Raw genomic sequence first — 19,497 nt, forward strand, 5'->3', positions numbered from 1 at the left:
ATTTATTATTTTATGATATATATTACTTTAAAACTATACTAAAATAATAGAAAAAAGGATTTTATCAGAAGGCTAGCTAAGAATAGAAAAAGAAAGAATGATAACAAAGGTTTGTGTCTCAGACAGAGAGTCTGAGCCAGCTGACTGTGATTGGCCATTAATTAGAAACAACCACATGAGACCAATCCCAGTTCCACCTGTTGCATTCCACAGCAGCAGATAACCATTGTTTACATTTTATTCCTGAAACCTCTCAGCTTCTCAGGAGGAAAAATCCTAAAGAAAGGATTTTCCATAAAAGATGTCTGCGACAAGATTCCCTGAGGAACTGGGGAGCTCCTGTCAGCCTGGGAGCTCAGTGTCCAGCCTGCAGAGTCCAAGGGAATAAAAAGCAAATCCATCTCAAATCCTTCACCATCCAGGGGTGGGAGCAGCTCTGTGGGATCCCCTCGGATCCTCTGCTCCAAGCTTGTCCTAGAAGGACACTAATCCTGGACTTGGTGACAGGTAACGGAGGCTCCACCATGGTGCAACACCATGCTAATTACCCTCATTTCCAAAGCCAGGTGGATTTGTGAGGCTTTTGTAAGCCCTGGCACAGCCCAGGGATGCTCTTTTTCACAGGAGAAGCAAAATAAATGGCTGAAATTCCCAAAGAGCTTCTCCCCATGGCAAAGGCTTGATCCCTACTCTTCAGAAAACACAGGGACAAGGACCGGAACAGGAACCTTAGAACTTGGTCTCACCCTGCCTGTGTTGTCTCCACCAGGAAACAGTAACCAAATAATAAGTTTCGGGTTTAAGAAAACAACATATTTCTCTCAACTCTACACGGAGGGAGAAAAAATGTTGTTTTGGGGGGGAAAAGTTTAATTGCTGCCAAATTTCTTGAACGCCTGAATGAGGTTCCAGGAGGAAAATATTTGCAAAGCAGTCACCCAAAGGTGTCCTGTTCGGATAGTTCTTTAACTAAACAACAAAATAAACCTGCTAGAAGGAGTGAGATCTGATAACAACATTCTTTTTGATAATAATAATAATAATAAAACAGCATTTGGGAGAAAAGCGGAAAAGGGGCTTGAATTTAAAGAGGCAGCATCGCCTTGCTCAACATTTTCTGGTGAAAACCTTTGCACTGGGTTTGCTGCTGGTGCAGGGGAGTTTGTGTGGATGCTGTTGGATGCTGTTGGATGCTGTGTGGATGTTCCCTCCCCTGGGAGAAGCAGGGCCAGGTTTGGGTGCGGCGCCTGCGCAGGGAGCCTGCCCGGGGGCACTGCGATGATTTCAGGCTGCATTTCCACCCCTGCTCCTCCAACCCTTCCAGCTCACGCTTGCCTGCCCTGCCTCCCTGCCCCTGCCCATCTGGGGGCACGGATATAAACTCCTCCAGCCAAAATGTTTCCTGTGGGGACCCAGCTTTGCCTGGAGGGTGCACATGACTCCTGTCCCATCCCAGCTCTTTTCCTAGGGACCGACAGAGGGGATTTTCTGGCGGCTGCTGGTGGTGAGCTCACACCGTGGGCATTCCTCCGGAGCTAGAGAGGCAGGGCAGGTTGCTGCTCCAGCTTTGCTGGAAACCTTGGAGCTCCCGGAGCGTGTGGAAGCAGTGCTGGTCCATCCAGGGATCACAGGTAAGGCAGGCTGGGAGGAGACACCAGCAGCCAGTGCTGGGCACTCCATCACTGCTTCCATTTTTCTGCTGCTTGTTCTTGTTCTTGTTGTTCTTGTTCTTGTTCTTGTTCTTGTTCTTGTTCTTGTTCTTCTTCTTCTTCTTCTTCTTCTTCTTCTTCTTCTTCTTCTTCTTCTTCTTCTTCTCCTTCTCCTTCTCCTTCTCCTTCTTCTTTTCTCCTTCTCCTTCTCCTTCTCCTTCTCCTTCTCCTTCTCCTTCTCCCTCTCCTTCTCCTTCTCCCTCTCCTTCTCCCTCTCCTTCTCCTTCTCCATCCCTCCACCATCTCTCCACTGACATCTCTTCATCCATGAGCTGGGATTTCCCATCCTGGCTCTGATTGTTTTTCACCTTGCATCGCTGTAGAAGCAATGAGGGATGAGGAGTCCCTGGGGTGTGAAGGAGCACATGGAAACCCAGGAGGGTGAAGATTCAGCCCTCAAACCCTCCTGCCTGGCACCTCTTTGGCTGCTGTGATCTCAGCCAGCCTGGAGTGAGGAGAGGCCGTGGTTGGAGAGCAGCTCACCCTCGGGTCGGTCGGGCTGGTCGGAGCAGGAGCTGCAGCAGAGCTCGTTTGTGCTGCACTCCTGTGTTCCCTCCCTTTGAACTGCTTGGGAAGGGAGGCAGAGGCAGCTGAGGGAGCCTCACCCTGCTGCACACCCAGGGCACTGCTGGACACGGCGGAGGCTCAGCTCATTCCACTGCAAACGGGGATTTTCTCCTCAAGAACATCATCAACTGATGAGAGGGTTTGAGACAAACTTCCCTTCCCTGCACTAGAGCTGAAAATGTTTTCAAAGAAAAGCTCTTTGCCGGCAGTGTCTCTCAGGAGCTCAGAGATGGCACTGAGGCAGTGTCACCTGCCTGGTGTCACCCCAAAGCTGCTCACTCTGCAGGGCTGGAGCAGCACAGCTGGCTGGGTTAGTCTCACATAGCATCCAGGGACTCAACTACTCAGCTCCAGGGAATCCCTGTCTCTGTTTTGTACCAAAAATCCAGACACCATGGGTTTGGTGGTGCTTCCAGATGCCTCTAAGGTTGGCAGCTGTCTTCAAAAACATCTCTAAAGGATCTGAAAAAAACTATATAGCAAATAGGAAACTTCTGATAAAATAAGATCAGAACTGCTTTTTTAAATTAATGAATTTAATTTAACAATGAGGACAGGAAAGTTTTTAACATGGGGGTGTCACTATGACACGAAAAACCACAAGCGCACACTGCTGTTCTTAAGGTGAAGGAAAATGGAAGTTTATTTTTTTATTTTAACATTTATAGTTTTTTTATAAGTGACAGTGGATTGGAGGGTGACAGTGCCACCTCTCCAATGGCACTGGTCAAACTAACAGTCCATCAACTTTCTCTTCTTCTATAAAGGAGTGCAAAACAATGAGCTATTTACAGAAAGTGTGTGAGAAAGTTCGCTACAAGAATGTTAACATCAGAAGGCTTAGAAAATCTTAAAATAACGGGGTGACATGGGGGAATAAAACAGGCAGAAGGTTAGATTTTGTTTGTTTGGAATCCCATTTTGAAGCTGCAGTGCTGCCAGAGGCTGGGTCTGGCAGTTGAGAACCTGCCGGAGGTGTCAAACTCCAACCCCTCTCACGTTAAACCAGTGGTGGACTTTGCCTGGGAGTGCACCCCAATTGAGAGCAAAGAGGCACCTCCCAGTGCTCCCAGTGCTCCCAGTGCCCCAGCACTGCAGCAATGCCCGGGCTCTGTGCTGCTGCTCCAGGCCTGAGCTCCCTCGAGCAGAGTTCCAGCCCTTGGGAAGATGCTGAGGAATGACAGTGGAGAACAGAGCCAATGAGCACCAGCCTCTGCAGGGCTGTCCACTCCCCAGAGGTAACTCTCAGAGCACAGGGAAGCCTTCCTGGCACGAAGGTCTGAGTCACAAAGAAAGTGAGGAGAAGGGAGAAGATGAGGTGACCAGCGCTTGGCTGAAATGGGGACGAGTCCTGTGGCAGCAGCGGCGCCTGATGAGAGATGTTAATGCCATGGATTGGTGACCATCCTCAGAGCCCAAGAGCATTTTCTGGGGCAGTTTGCAGCTCCTGCAAATCGAGGGGAGAGAGGAACAGTTGAGCAGTAGGATGTGTGCTGGGAATGATGAGCCCTTGGTGGCTGGGTAAGGCGCTGTGCTGGTGCCACACGTGTGAGGAGCAGGGTCCCCTTTGTGTGCGCAGCCCTGAGCTCCCCCGTGCCCAGCACTGACCTGCTGCTCTCCTTTCCCCCAGGGTGCTGAGGATGCCGAGCATTTTCTCCTACCAGAGTGCCGAGGTGGATTGGTGTGAGAGCAACTTCGTGCGCTCGGCGGTGATCGCTGAGTACTACAACACCGTGAGTGCCTCGGGGACATTGGGGCTCCAGGCACCCAGGAGCTGCTTTTGGGACCCCCACAGCATGGCACATCCCTGCTTTCTGTCCTCCTCCTCGCTCCTTTGAGCTTCCTGGTGCTGGAGGGTGCTGGTGTGGGGAGCGTTTTCTGAGCTTTAGGTAAATCAGGTGATTTTTGCTGTTTGCAATGGTTGTTCCCCAAAACGTGCTGGGTTCAGGGGTATTTCTGTGTTTTGTGTGTGTGTGTGTGTGTGTGGGGTTGATTCCCAGTGAGAAAGCTCTGGCAGGGCTCCCTGACAGCCCAGATCTGTGAGATCCTGTTATACCAGTCCTGCAGCTCCGCTGCCAGCCGGGCTAAGCCCCACACAGGGCTCACATATCCCAGCTAAACGCTCAGGAGTGGCAAAACGAGAGGCAGCACTGCCATGAACCGTGTCAGGCGCGCTGGGAACACGGAACTGGGCTCAGAGCATGAGCCAGTTTCACCTCCTGTGATCCTTTATCACCCGGGCTGCCTCCAGTGCCAGTGCTTTGGCTGGAGCATCCGTATCAGCCTGCGCAGGGCTGGAGATAAGCAGCCTTTCCAAGCATGTCCTGCTCCCTCACAGCAATTAAAGGCTGCCAGGGGTCTGAGGCATGTGGATTTACAGCCTTCCACAGGCCTTGTTTACAGCTTTTGGCAATTGCTGCCTAATACTAGAAGATCTTGTTCTCATGGAAATGGCTCTTCCTCTTTTTTTTTTTTTTTTTTTTTAAAGCATTTCCTGTTTTTAATAAATTACCTGTAATGACAATAATTGCCCAACCCGAGTCCTGCAGGCTCCAGCGTCTCAGAGGAGGGGGCTGTGTGTGCTCACTGCTCTTTGGGGCACTCAGAAAACAAAGATCTGCCTGTCCAGAGCAAACCCTGCTTCCCTGTGGCAGTCAGATGGGTGTTTTGTGCTGTTTGCTGCTGCATGGGCTCAGAGCTGCAGAGCAGGGAAATGAGCAAGGAGATGCAGAAATCACTCAACACTCCCATCAGCATCTCAGATTTCAGGGCTTGGAGTGACCTGTGTGAGTGGAACATATCCCTGCCCATGGCAAGGGGTGGAAGGGGATGATCTTTAACATCCTTTCCAGTTCAAACCATTGTAAATTCAGCTGGAAGTGCCCAAAGTGTCTGGGTTTGAGTGGCTGCTAACACTGCAGAGGGGCTGATTGCCAGCAAGAGCACAAAGCCTGAAAGTGAAGGGTTTGGTTTTGGTGTGAATTCCTTCCTTCCGGGAGGTAAATTTGCCTCATATCCTAGTTTGAGACATAAAGCAGCATTTTTTAAGCAGGAGCTGAGATACCACTGACACCAGGCTTATAAAGTAGCTCAGAGCTCTTATCACACCAACAGCTACCTCAGTGCAGAGCAGGGAAATGAGCAAGGAGATGCAGAAATCACTCAACACTCCCATCAGCATTTCAGGGCTTGGAGCAAGCTGTGTGAGTGGAACATATGCCTGCCCATGGCAAGGGGTGGAAGGAGATGATCTTTAAGGTCCCTCCCAAACCAAACCATTCTAAATGCAGCTGGAAGTGCCCAAAGCCTCTGGGTTTGAGTGGCTGCTAACACTGCAGAGGGGCTGATTGCCTGAAAGTGAAGGGTTTGGGTTTGGTGTGAATTCCTTCCTTCCAGGAGGTAAATTTGCCTCATATCCTAGTTTGAGACATAAAGCAGCATTTTTTAAGCAGGAGCTGAGATACCACTGACACCAGGCTTATAAAGTAGCTCAGAGCTCTTATCACACCAACAGCTACCTCAGGATCTCTTCAAAAGCACTTCAGTGCCTGACTCCTCTGCTGGACACCAGCTGGTGTAGCCAGATGCATGACTAATGCTTGTAGGCCCTGTAATTCCCATAAAACATTAACTCTCAGCAGCCTGGCTCATTCTGTGGCACAGGTTTCTAAATTCTGAACATCTCACCCAGGTTCCCAGTCCCGGAGGAGCCACAGCCACCTCCCAGGTTTCCATTCCACACCACTGGGATGAATTCTCACTGTGTGGGGCTCAGGCACAGTGAGGAAAAGCTCTCCAATGCATAAAAAGGAAAGTGATAACGAGGGAGAGAGAGAACTTGAAATTTTGCAACTCAGAGATGCAAGAGCATCGGTGAAGGAGCAGGTAAAAAAAAAGTGAAGATCGAATGAATTTAGCTTCCAACCTGATAAAAAAAAAGTTTAGTGATGTTTGTGTGATGAAGTAGCCCAACAGAGCCAACAGAAATAGGTCTGATTTCAATACCAAGGCAAATATTGACATATAATTAAGAAGAAAATTTGGATCTCTCAATGCTGAATTCCCAGGCAGGATCCATATAATTGTATGTTGCAAGAGGGCAATGTCTGTATTTGTATAACATAGGGAGGGATATGGACAAGCAAACCCTGCAGGATTTTTCCCCAGCAGTTGGATTTGCCCTTTTCTCCTCTGTGTGACACTGGACACCTCTTCCACAGCACAGAAAGAGCTTTCTATGGTCCCTGCACTGCTGAACTTTCTGCCAGGCTCAGGAGATCAGCAGAGTGCCAGTGCAGGAAGGGAGGGAAACAATTTTGTGTTAGGATGTGATTCCTGAGGAATCCAACCCTGCCATGGCAGCCTCGGGCTGGCTGGTGACCCCTGCCCACACAAGGGGTGGCAGAGCAGCAAACCCTCCTGAAATCTGCCCTTATCTGAGCATTGACAACAGCCCTAAGGCTGTGCTGTGCTCAGGGCCAGGCCTTGTCACCAAAATTGGGCAGGAACATCACTGAGATGGGCATCAGCCCTTCCTGAGCAGCACAGCCTGGCTGGCACTGAATGGGTCTCTCCTTCACCCAGAACAACCTGTTTGGCACTGCCTGGGACCCATCCCTGGCTGGCACTGTCTGGCTCCCTTCTTCAGCCTGGCTGGCACTGAATGGGTCCCTCTTTCACCCAGCACAACCTGTTTGGCACTGCTTACATGCCATCCTTGGCTGGCACTGCCTGGGTCCCTCCTTCACCCAGAATAGCCTGGCTGGCACTGCCCGGGACCCTCCTGCAGCCTGTTTGGCACTTTCTGGGACTCTTCTTCACCCAGCACAGCCTGGCTGGCACTGCCTGGGTCACTCTTTCAACCAGCACAATCTATTTGGCACTGCCTACATGCCATCCTTGGCTGGCACTGCCTGGCTCCCTCCTTCACCCAGCACAGCCTGTTTGGCACTGCTTGAGTCCCATCCTTGGCTGGCACTGCCTGGCTCCCTCCTTCAGCCTGTTTGGCATTCTCTGGATCCCTCCTTCACCCAGCACAGCCTCTTTGGCACTGCTTGAGTCCCATCCTTGGCTGGCACTGCCTGGCTCCCTCCTTCAGCCTGTTTGGCATTCTCTGGATCCCTCCTTCACCCAGCACAGCCTCTTTGGCACTGCTTGAGTCCCATCCTTGGCTGGCACTGCTTGGGTGCCTTCCTCAGCCTGTTTGGCACTGCCTGGGACCCTCCTTCAGCCAGAACAGTCTGGCTGGCACTGCCTGGCACCATTCCTGAGCAGCATGGCCTGTTTGTCACTGCCTGGCTCCCTCCTTCAGCCTGTTTGGCACTGCCGGGGACACTTCTTCACCCAGCACAACCTGTTTGGCACTGCCTACATCCCATCCTTGGCTGGCACCGAATGGGTCCCTCTTTCACCCAGCACAGCCTGGTTGGCACTGCCTACATCCCGTCCTTGGTTGGTGCTGCCTGGGACCCTCCTTCAGCCTGTTTGGCACTGCCCGGGTCCCATCCTTGCCTGGCACTGCCTGGGTTTCAACCCTGCAGCAGCAGCACAGGGACCCCCATTCCTGCTCTGGGATCTCCCCCAGAATCAGGCTCCTTGTGATGTGCCCTAAAGAATCATAGAAATCTAGATTATAGAAAGGATTATAGAAATCTGGGGCTCAGGGCACTGTGACGGCGTTCACAGGGGTCTGGGGATGAGGGAAGAGATGAGGACCTGACTCCATGTTTCAGAAGGCTTGATTTATTATTTTATTATATATATTACTTTAAAACTATACTAAAAGAATAGAAGAAAGGGTTTCATCAGAAGGCTGGCTAAGAATAGAAAAAAAAGAAAGAATGATAACAAAGGTTTGTGGCTCAGACTCTCTGTCCGAGCCAGGTGACTGTGATTGGCCATTAATTAGAAACAACCAACATGAGACCAATCACAGATGCACCTGTTGCATTCCACAGCAACAGATAATCATTGTTTACATTTTGTTCCTGAGGCCTCTCAGCTTCTCAGGAGGAAAAAAATCCCAAATAAAGGATTTTCCATAAAAGATGTCTGTGACAGTACACCATCCTGTGATCCTCCCAGCCTGCATCTTCCCTTCTTCTCCCCCTTCATTTGTTCCCCACATTCAGGTTGCTGCAATTGTTACTGCCCTGAATTAATTATACCAATATTTACCTCATTTTTTCTGGAGTTTTAGGCCAGCTGGGAACCCAGCCAAGCCTCACTAAATCAGCAGGGTTTGCTCACAGAGCTTCCTCTTCAATGTCTTCCTCCCAGCCCTGCCTGGGGCTGGAGCAGAGCTGCTCTGTGCCAAATGTGCTGCTGGGGATTGCTCTGTGCCAGCCACACTCTCTCAGGCCTGCTTGCCTCGGATGCTTTTTATTGGAAACAAGCACCAGGGGTATGAGAAAAGAATGTAAACAGCACCTTGAGGTAGCTAATAACACATGGTGGCTCATGGCTGGATGCAGTTCAGCAGCAGAGCTCCATTTACAGTGACTCAGTGACCCAGACATTTATTGTCTTCTGGCTCAAACCAGCAGCTCCTGCCTCAATCCCCATCAGAGGCTGATCTCACCTGTCACAGGTGCAGGTTCTGTCCCTCTGTCTCAGGCTGGAGTCCTTCCCTGAATGAACCCTTGAATCCTTCCCTGCCAGGAATCTCCTTCCACTGCAGAAAGTGCCTGGCTGGAGCATCCATTCTGTGAATTCTGTAATTTCTGTGATTCTGTGAGTTCTTTAAATTCTGTGCATTCTGTGAATTCTGTAAATTCTGTGAATTCTATGGATTCTGTCCATTCTGTGAATTCTGTGAATTCTGTAAAGTCTGTAAATTCTGTGAATTCTGTGATTCTATGGATTCTGTGCATTCTGTGAGTGAGGAGCAGCCCCTGCTGCTGTGCCTAAACCAGCCCCTCCTGCCTCAATCCCCATCAGAGGCTGATCTCACCTGTCACAGGTGAAGGTTCTGTCCCTCTGTCTCAGGCTGGAGCTGCAGAATTTGGGCTCTTCCCAATGATCCTGTTCATGCTCCAGGATTTCAGCTGTGTTGCTGATCCCAGCTTCTCTCCTCTCCTCTCCTGAGCTTAGTTGTTAATTGCTGCCCCGAGATGTGCAGGGTGTCTCTGTTTCAGCCCACGTGGCTGAAGAACGAGTCAGAGCTCTTCAGTTTTCGGTCTTGAGGTTGTTTATTAATTCTTATCTGTAAAATTTTCTTTCTGTTCACCAGGGAAGCCACAGGCACACTCTGTGTTGTCCTTTTATACTACAAACTACCTATAACATATTTACACTTAATTCCCAATACCCATCACCTGTGTTAGACAGTGCACTTCTACTCCAAACCAACCCCAAAGTGCCAACATCACTGCAGAAAATGGAGAACAAGAAGAAGAAGAAGAAAGGCTGGACATGCCCAAGTTCCTCCATCTTGTCCCCATAACCCCCATACCAAAAATCCTAAAATCTACATTTTCACCCTGTGATAGTTTTATTATTATACTATTTAAACTTCTGTGACTTTCAGGTCCTCATACAAAGCTGGTAGCTTGCTCCAGGGGGCAAAATCAAATCCCCAGGTGCTCTGGGCTGCGTGCCAGGGTCTCCGAGCCCCCCGACGGGGTTCTGGGCAACTCTGGACACCCAGAGGGATGCACTGAGTTCTGACACTCTCCTAGGAGAAGAAGCTAATAGTTGGGCTCAGCTGAGGCAGCTGGAGCAATAATTCACATTTATTGGGGAGTGGGAGCTCAGCCAGGGGGGCTCTCACATGTCCTATCACACCAAACCACTCCCTTATCTCCCTTATCTCCTCGGGCAGAGGGAGCAGAGGCTGAAATAGAAGCTGTGTTAGGGGGTCCCAGCCTGAGCAGAAACTCCACAAAAATTTCCAGTGTCTGTCCTGGGAGCAAAACTCCCAACCACATCTGAGACAGAGCTTGCCACATCCCAGAGGGAAGACAGAAAGTCAGCATTTACAAACCAGAGTGATGAAAACCTCCTCGTGTTCCCCACGGGGGTGGGAGCTGTTCCCCAAACTCGGAATCCCGTTTATCTCCCTGACCCTATTGGCACGGTTCCCCCGGTTCTCCCTCCCTTCTGCTATCTGATCTTGCACATCTCGTCCCGAGTTAATGAAGTGATAACGCAGCTATCATGTAATTAATGGCGCTGTTGCAATGCCCGGTGCTCGGGGATGCGGGGCTCTCCTCTCTCTTCAGTTTCCTCACTGAAATTCGTGCTGGCACTTGCACTCTCCTGCCTTTCCCTCAAAGCGTTTTCCCTCTCCTTGCCTTCCCAAAAGCCTCCTTAATCAATTCAAGGGAAAAGAAATGTTTGAAGCGCGGCTGTTGTTTGATTTCTCGGTCGTTTCTGAACAATTTGACCTCGGGGGTGCAAGTGGGAGCAGCGCTTCTCATTTCGCGGCTGGAATGGGAATTGGCCGGGATTTGGCTCTAAGCACCTGTGGAAAACAAATCCAAAACAAATCCATTCAGCCCCGAGAGCTGCCGCTAATGGGAGCATCAACTTGTCTCGTGGAAGCCTTAGTGAAAATCAAGATGAATCTGCGGTGTTTAAGGGAATAGAGACCTCGCATTAGGCATGAATTGTGTTTCCCTCTGGAATAGGAGAGGGCGTGTTCCAGAGAAATGACAACATCCCGGTGATTTGCAGCCCTGTTAGCATAAACTGGGGTCCCAGGGGATCCCTGGGATGATTTTGCAGTTTACCTGGTGCTGCTGAGGGGGGAGAATCCAGCTGTGGATGCCAAATTCCAGGGGTGGGGTCTGGGTCAGCGCGGAGCTGGAAGATGAAAGGAGAAGGATTGTGAGGCTGAGATAAAAGTCACGCTGGTGCTTTGCCAAATGGCATTTCAGCAGATGGCTCCAGAGCCCCTGAGAGCTGTCTGGCAGGTAAATGCAGCACCACAATCCCAACCTTTCATAAGCAACAACCGTTTTCACTGGGGAGGCCGTGCTTCCCACTGATATCCCTTCCCCGAGCTTGCAAAGTCGGGTGGAAAAGGCAAGGTAGGAACCCACAGAGATAAATTAAATTAGCTCAGATTTCCCTGCCCTGTGCTGCAGGGTGGAGCAGGCCTGGCCCAGCAGACAGGTCCGGGCTTTGGGCACTCACTGCTCCTCCCCAGCTCCCACATTTTGGCCATTAAATGTGGCATGTCCTCTCCGCAAAGCACTGGCACCTTCAGGCAGTCCAGCAAGAGAATGAGCCCCAGAACCACCCTATCCTCCCCAGCACCATCCTCTTTTCCTCAGGACCGTTCCCTCTATCCCAGCACCATCTCCTGTTCCTCAGCTCCATCTCCTCCTCTCCAGCACCATCCCATCTTCCCCAGCACCATCTCCTCCTCCCCAGCACCATCCTCTCCTCCCCAGCACCATTTCCTCTTCCTCAGCACCATCCCCTCTTCCCCAGCACCCTCTCCTCTTCCTCAGCACCATCCCTTCCTCCTCAGCACCATCTTCTCCTCTCCAGCAACATTCTTTCCTCCTCAGCACCATCTCCTTTTCCTCAGCACCATTCCCTCTTTCTCAGCACCCACCCCTGCTCCCCAGCACCATCCCATCTTGCTCAGCACTCTCTTCTTCAGCACCATCTCCTCCTCCCCAGCACCATCCCTTCCTCCCCAGCTTCATCCCCTCTTCCCCAGCACCATCTCCTCCTCACCAGCACCATCCCCTCTTCCCCAGCACCATCTAATCTTCGCCAGCACCATCCTCTCCTCAGCACCATCCCCTCCTCCCCAGACTAATCAAAGTCAGTCAAAGCAGGAATTTTGCAGAGTTGGAAGCCAGAGCAGAACAATTCCTCTGTGTTCATTTGCTAGGTGTGTTTAGAGGAGGTTGATGACCTCATGTAATTAGCAGTGTCCAGAACACCTCTCCTCCCCAGGCCAGGTGGCTTCACACCTGACACCACAGGATGTCACCTCAGTGCTGCCTGTCCCCACCTCCTGCTGTCCTGCTCATCCTGCTGCTCCCCACCACGCCCACTCCCAGGTCAGGATGTTTTGCTGACCGTGCCTTGCTGTGCTGGCCGAGCTCCTCACACCCTCCCAACCCCTCACAGGGTGGCTGGAATGGTCAGGAGCCATCCAGGCAGCTCCTGGAGGGTCTGGGTTGGCATGAGAGGGAGATGGATGCAAACTGAGGAGTTGTTGGAGATACCAGGCAGCTGAAGATAAACCAGCATCACCCAAAAGGGACACAGCAGCTCAGAGGGAGGGCAGAGGTGTCTGCAGCCACTGCTGGCTGCCACAGCAAGAGCTGCCCTTCCAGTTCCAGCCTGGCTTCTGGAGAAACACCTCTGCCCTCTCCCTGTGCCAAGAACAACCCCTGTTTCCTGCTGGAGATCAGGAGATGCTGAGCCACGGGGTGGGACGGGGCTTGCCCAAGAGTGTCACAGACATCTTTTATAAAAAATCCTTTCCTTAGGATTTTTCCTCCTGAGAAGCTGAGAGGCCTCAGGAACAAAAGATAAACATTGATTATCTGCTGCTGTGGAATGCAACAGGTGCATCTGTGATTGGGCCATCTTGGATGCTTATAATTAATGGCCAATCACAATGAGCTGGCTCAAACAGAGAGTCTGAGACACAAACCTTTGTTATCATTCTTTTCCATTCTATTCTTAGCTAGCTTTCTGGTGAAACCTTTTCTTCTATTCTTTTTGTATACTTTCAATGTAATATATATGATAAAATAATAAATCAGCCCTTCTGAGATATGGAGTCAGGTCCTCATCTCTTCCTTCAACATAAACCCCCTGTGAACACGGTCACAGAGGAGCTGAGTGTGTCTCTTGTTTTTCAGATCAGCAATGTGAGCTTCTTTCTGCTGTCCCCTGCGCTGCTGTACCTGAACAGGCAGTACTGCCAGAAGAGGGCTGTGCCCCTCTACTTTGTCTCAGGGCTGCTCATCCTCGTAGGTAGGTTCCAGCACTGTGGGAAAAACAGACAAGTCACCAAACTACCCAACATGAGGTCTGTGCAAGGTCTCAGTGGCCAAAGCAGAGGGAAAACTCAGACAGGTTGCCAGAAAACCCAACATGAGACTTTTGGAGGGTCCCAATGGCCAAAGCAGAGGGAAAACTCAGACAGGTTGCCAGACTACCCAACATGAGATCTTTGGAAGGTCTCAGTGGCCAAAGCACAAAGAAAACTCAGACAGGATGCCAAACTACCCAACATGAGACCTTTGGAGGCTCTCAGTGGCCAAAGCACAGATAAAACTCAGACAGGATGCCAGACTACCCAACATGAGACCTTTGGAGGCTCTCAGTGGCCAAAGCACAGATAAAACTCAGACAGGTTGCCAGAATACCCAACATGAGACATTTGGAGGGTCTCAGTGGCCAAAGCACAGGGAAAACTCGGGTGGGCAACCAAGCAGGCAGGTGTGTTTGAAGCCTGCAGCCCATGGTTGCTGCCAGCTGGGGATGTGCAGCTTCCAGCCCTGTGATCCACATGGTGTGACTGGGCTGACTCAGTCTGGCCCCCCTTGAACAGCAAAATCCACACCCTGCTCTTCAGGAATGGTGGGTCTTGAGGAATGGTGGATCTTTGGCAATGGTGGGTCTTCAGGAATGGATCTTGAGGAACGGTGGGTCTTAAAAATTTTGAGGAATCTTGAGGAATGATGGGTCTTGAGGAATGGTGGGTCTTCAGGAATGGGGGGTCTTGAGGAATGGACCCTGAGGAATGGTGGGTCCTCAGGAATGGTGGATATTCAGGAATGGTGGATCTTGAGGAATGGTGGGTCTTCAGGAATGGATTTTGAGGAATGGTGGGTCTTGAGGAATGGTGGAACTTCAGGAATGGTGGGTCTTCAGGAATGGTGGGTCTTGAGGATCTTGAGGAATCTTGAGGAATGGTGGGTCTTGAGGAATGGTGGATCTTCAGGAATGGTGGATCTTCGGGAATGGTGGGTCTTCAGGAATGGTGGGTCTTCAGGAACAGCCCCCAAGAACCTCCTAGTGCTGGTGGTAGGATGGAGCTTTGTCATCTCAAGGTGCCCTTGCTCCTTGCAGGTCTCTTCTCCATGTACTTCCACATGACCCTGAGCTACGTGGGACAGCTGCTGGATGAGCTCTCCATCCTCTGGACGCTGGCTGTGGCTTATTCCTTCTGGTACCCTCAGGCTTACTTCCCCAAGTGCATCAAGACCAGGTATGACCAGAGGGACATGGTCAGGCTCTGAGGGAGGGATGGGACACTGACACTGGGGTGTAGTGACCCACAGATCCCCCAGTTCCCCTGCAAGGCGTCAGCCCTGAGGTCACTGAAGGGCTTTAGGATCAGATCCTGACAGAGGAAAAGTCAAAATTCTCCTCTCAGCTGGAGCTGTCTGTGTTTGTGTCACTGCAGAGAAAAACTTTGCATGGAGAATTTCAAAATTAATTAGGAAATGAAACGTTCCTGAACATTAACATTCAATTACTCGTGCTGTGAATCTGTTCCAGCATCCTCTGTCATCCACAGAGAGATTTCCCTCAAGGCTGAGGAGGTTTCCCATAGGACAAGGTGGTCACAGCCCTCATTTCAAGGAGGAGCCCAGCAGAAAGGATGGGGCCACTGGGAGGGCATGGACCAGCATGTGACGGTGTTCACAGGGGTCTGAGGATGAGGGAAGAGATGAGGACCTGACTCCATGTTTCAGAAGGCAGATTTATTATTTTATGATTATATATTACATTTATATATATATATATATATGTAATAAAACAATAAATTTATTATTTTATTATATATATTACATTTATTATCTAATTATATATTACATTTTATGATATATATTACATTATCATATATTATTATATATATTACATGTATGTAATATATAAGTATTATATATGTATGTATATACATAAAATACATACATATATAATACATATATATTACATACATTATATAAACTATACTAAAAGAATAGAAGAAAGGATTTCATCAGAAGGCCAGCTAAGAATAGAATAGGAAAGAATGATAACGAAGGTTTGTAGCTTGGACAGAGAGTCTGAGCCAGCTGACTGTGATTGGCCATTAATTAGCAACAACCACATGAGACCAATCCCAGATGCACCTGTTGCATTCCACAGCAGCAGATAATCATTGTTTACATTTTGTTCCTGAGGCCTCTCAGCTTCTCAGGAGGAAAAATCCAAAGGAAAGGATTTTCCATAAAGGATGTGTGTGACACCAGCAGGAACGGGAGCCCAGCAGGGCTTTGCTCAGAGGATGCTCCCTCCTGGCTGGAGCCCCCTGAGCCAGCCCAGCTCCTTGCACAGACCTGCTCCAATCTTCCCATGGCGAACAGGAGGTCACCAGGAGTTCACCGAGGAGACACAGCTGGGGGAGAGAGAGGGACTTGGGAAGGGATTTGCATGTGAAAGGCCCCTCTGAGCCCTATTGTTGCTCAGGGAGCCCAGATCGGTGTTTGCACAGCCTTTCCCTGTGCAGAGCTCCCTGCCTGTGCCTCATCCCTGTGCCTCACCCCTGGCACCCCAGGAAAGTGCAGGAGCAGCCCCTGGGTCTGTCAAACGCTCACCGGGGGCTGCTACCTCACCCTCCCTGCAGGACCCCAAAAACACTGACATCAGCCACACGCAGACAGAAGGGAGGTGCTGGGGAAGCTTTGCCCCTCTCAGGACCTTTCCCATCCTTACTCTCCCCTGCACTGACACTCTGTCCCCATTCCCCTCAGGAGACATTTCTTCTGGCTGACTGGTATCACCACCGTGATCAGCACCCTGATGTCCTTTGTCAAGCCCACCCTCAACGCCTACGCCCTCAACTGCATCGCCTTCCACCTGCTCTACCTGACCTGGAAGGAGCTCAAGAAGTAAGGAGTGGGCTCAGGGGGTACCTGCAGCTCCAGCTGTGCTCCTGCTGGGCAGTGATTCTGTCCTCAACAGGGAATTGAGACCAAGTCTTCACCAGCCACGTGTGCTTGGGAGGGAGCAGGCAGGCAGTGGGGTACAGGAAGGGCACCTGGCACAGGTGGCAGAATGGGGACAACCCATGGGACAGTGGTGCAATTATTATCTCTGGAAGGTTCCAAAAACCCATGGGACAGTGGTGGAATCATCACCCCTGGAAGGTTTCAAACACAGGGCATTTTTGAAAACATCCCTGGAAGTTTCCAAAAGTGCCCTGTGGATGTGGCATTTGAGAACAGGGTTTGTGCTGAATGTGGTGGTGGTGCTGGTTTAAGAGCTGGCCATGATGATCTTAGAGGTATTTTTTTAATATTTATAGTTCTATGAGTCCATGATTTCTCCCCCTTGGGAGTTTTCAAAAACCCATGGGACAGTGGTGGAATCATCATCCCTGGAAAGCTTCAAAAACCCATGGGACAGTGGTGGAGTCATCAACCCTGGAAATTTTCAAACACAGGGCATTTTGGAAAACATCCCTGGAAGTTTTCAAAAATGCCCTGTGAAGTTTTCAGAAATGCCCTGTGGAAGTGGCATTTGAGAACAGGGTTTTGTGCTGAACATGCTGGTGGTGCTGGGTTAAGAGCTGGACATGATGCTCTTAGAGCTATTTTCTAATATTTACAGTTCTATGAGTCTGTGATTCTCCCTGTTGGCTGCCATCTCTGCAGCTCCTTCCCTTTTGTGGGGCATTTGGAAGAACCCACCAGGGTCTGGAGAGAAAGACAGGAGTGCTTTGACATCTCCCAGCATCATCCTCACCCCCAGAAAGTCAGAAATCCTCTCCCCAGAGCCGCACTTCCCCAGCTCCTGTGGGTTACTCTCCAGAAGGAGCTTGCTGGGGTTTGCCCTGCTGCATGTGCAGGCAGGAACCAGCCCTGTTTACAGCTCCCTTTCCTCCCAACATGATTTCAGTGCTCCCTGTCCCTCTCTGTGTCCTGCAGGTGCAATGACAAGCGTGTTCACCGCATGGCCGCGGTCATGGTGATGTGGTGGGCCCTGGCCATCACCAGCTGGATCAGTGACCGCTGGCTCTGCTGGCTCTGGCAGGCCATCAACTTCCCCTACTTCCACAGCTTCTGGTAAGGAATCCAGGAACCCCAGCCCTGAAAGGCCCACAGCAGAGGAATAGAAAAATTATTTCCCCACCCTGTCCCCCTTTCCTGTCATTATTGCTGTTTCTCCTCAGTCAGCCCAAGGATTCACTGTTTAATGTCCCTCTCCTCCTTCATACCACCCAAGCACAGTTGTGCAAGTGAAATGGTTCCAGAAGTCCCTCCAGGTGGGCTCTCAAAGGGCTGTGGCTGCTCCCAGGCTGCTGTGTGAAGTACAACGTTCTAGAGGTTCTTTCAGCAGCCAAACTGAAAGGCAGAGCTTTGTTTGGACCTGACATTTCAGTGCCTGCAAGTGCTGCACACTCAGATCCATCCCCACAAAGCAGCACTGGGATGGCTGGGACAGACAAGCCAGGAAATGGGGAATGGTTGGAATGAGTCCCTTATGCCACAACAGCCCCACTGCACCAAGAAATGAGGAATGGTTGGGATGAGTCCCCGCTGCACCAGGAATTGATCCCAGCTCACAGAGCTCTGCCAGGATCTCCCTTTAGGCACAAACCCTGCAGGACACACACTCCCTGCAGACAATGCAGCCAGGAAATGGGGAATGGTTGGGATGAGTCCCCTCTGCCACCCCAGCCCCGCTGCACCAGGAATTGATCCCAGCGCCATCCCTCACAGAACTCTGCCAGGATCTCCCTGTAGGCAAGTGCTGCACACTCAGATCCATCCCCACAAAGCACAGGGATGGTTGGGACAGACAAGTCAGGAAACAGGGAATTTTTGGAATGAGTCCCCTCTGCCACCCCAGCCCAGCTCTCAGAGTCTGCCAGGATCTCCCTTTAGGCACAAACCCTGCAGGACCCACACTCCCTGCAGCCCTGCTGGGACCTTTGGGGGCTGCAGCCTCAGGGTGACCATGCCACGACCCTCTGTCCAACCCACAGTTTTGGTTTCCTTGGCAGGCACGTGCTGATAGCCCTGTCGCTGCTGTACTGCTGCCCTCTGGTCATCTACTTCGACGTCAGCTACGAGATGCCCTCGTTCAAGCCCAAGCTGGAATACTGGCCCAGCGACTCGTGGCCTGTTGTGGTGCCCTATGTCACCCTGGAGGAGCCCCACAAGCAGTGCTAGAGCTCTGGGGTGCCCTCAGGCCTCCCTGGGCACGGGCTGTGTGTGATGCTCACACTCGCTTGTGCTCCTCCTGCCCCTCAGGCAGTGCAAGGGGCAGGGAGCAGCTGAGGCCTCGTGATGCTGGGCATGAAGCAAGGTGGGAGCCCACGGGTGCCTCAGGAGGCTCTGCCCAGATTGGTGTTCAGGGAGCTGGAGGTTTCCTCCAGCAGATCCCCATGAGTGGGGAGGGACACGGTGCTGCTTCTGTGTCCTCTGTGTTAGTGCAGCACCAGCACCCCTCGCTGACAAGGGCACAGCGCACAACACTGAAGCCAAACTGGTGACAGCTGGGTTTGTTGGGGCTGCTCTAATTATTATTATTACCTCTATTTATTGATGTATGTGGTTTTACTCAGGACAGCTGTGCATTAAAGCTGTGGACATTGACTTATACTGATGCCTTTGTTTTCCCCTCTGACTGCACCACATCCTCTTGTCTGCCAGTCACAACCACAGACAGGACGGCCAAAGCTCTCTCTGACCCAGGGACAGCTGTTCATAAAGAGAAATCCTGGGTGAGGGCCCAAAAGAGGCTCTGCTGGCCCAGGCCCTGGGGTGCCCTGCCCCAGGTTCTTCCCTTTCCTCAAACCCCCATGTTCCTCCCCAGCTCTGAGTCTCCAAAGGCCTCAAAGGTAACTTGGAGACTCCTCTGCTTTCTGGAAGGCAAGGAGCCAGGATGGTCAAAGCTGGCTGAAGGAAGGGATTGGGATTGTCCCACTCTGCTCTGCCCTGGGGCAGCCTCAGCTCCAGTGCTGGGGGCACTTTGGGCACCACGAGATCAGAAGGATCCAAAGCTGTTGGAGAGTGCCCAGAGGAGGGACACAGAGCTGGGGAAGGGGCTGAGGAAAAAAAACAATTCAGCAGCAATCCCAAAGCCAAACAGGACCCAGATGCCCTGGAAATCAGCAGACATGCAGAGAACCAGACCAAGGTGCCCAAGCTGAGCTCTTGTAAGGCAGGAGCATCCCTTGGGATGTGCACAGCAACTGTTCCAGGCATCTCAGCAGATCTGGCTCATCTCAGAGCACTGCAGAAAG

General features: G+C 51.1%; 1 protein-coding gene across 1 annotated transcript; it reads left to right on the plus strand.

Moving 5' to 3' along the window:
- Nucleotides 1-1,444: 1,444 nt before the first annotated feature.
- Nucleotides 1,445-18,853, plus strand: ACER1 (alkaline ceramidase 1). Its single transcript, XM_058821251.1, has 7 exons — nucleotides 1,445-1,631; nucleotides 3,907-4,009; nucleotides 13,112-13,226; nucleotides 14,328-14,466; nucleotides 15,998-16,135; nucleotides 17,174-17,311; nucleotides 18,253-18,853. Exons 2-7 carry the CDS (start codon nucleotides 3,917-3,919, stop codon nucleotides 18,419-18,421), a joined length of 792 nt encoding a protein of 263 aa, XP_058677234.1. The 5' UTR covers nucleotides 1,445-1,631; nucleotides 3,907-3,916; the 3' UTR covers nucleotides 18,422-18,853.
- The last annotated feature ends 644 nt before the right edge of the window (nucleotides 18,854-19,497 follow it).

This window comes from Ammospiza caudacuta, chromosome 28 (assembly GCF_027887145.1).
Source record: "Ammospiza caudacuta isolate bAmmCau1 chromosome 28, bAmmCau1.pri, whole genome shotgun sequence".
Classification (NCBI taxonomy): Eukaryota; Metazoa; Chordata; class Aves; order Passeriformes; family Passerellidae; genus Ammospiza; species Ammospiza caudacuta.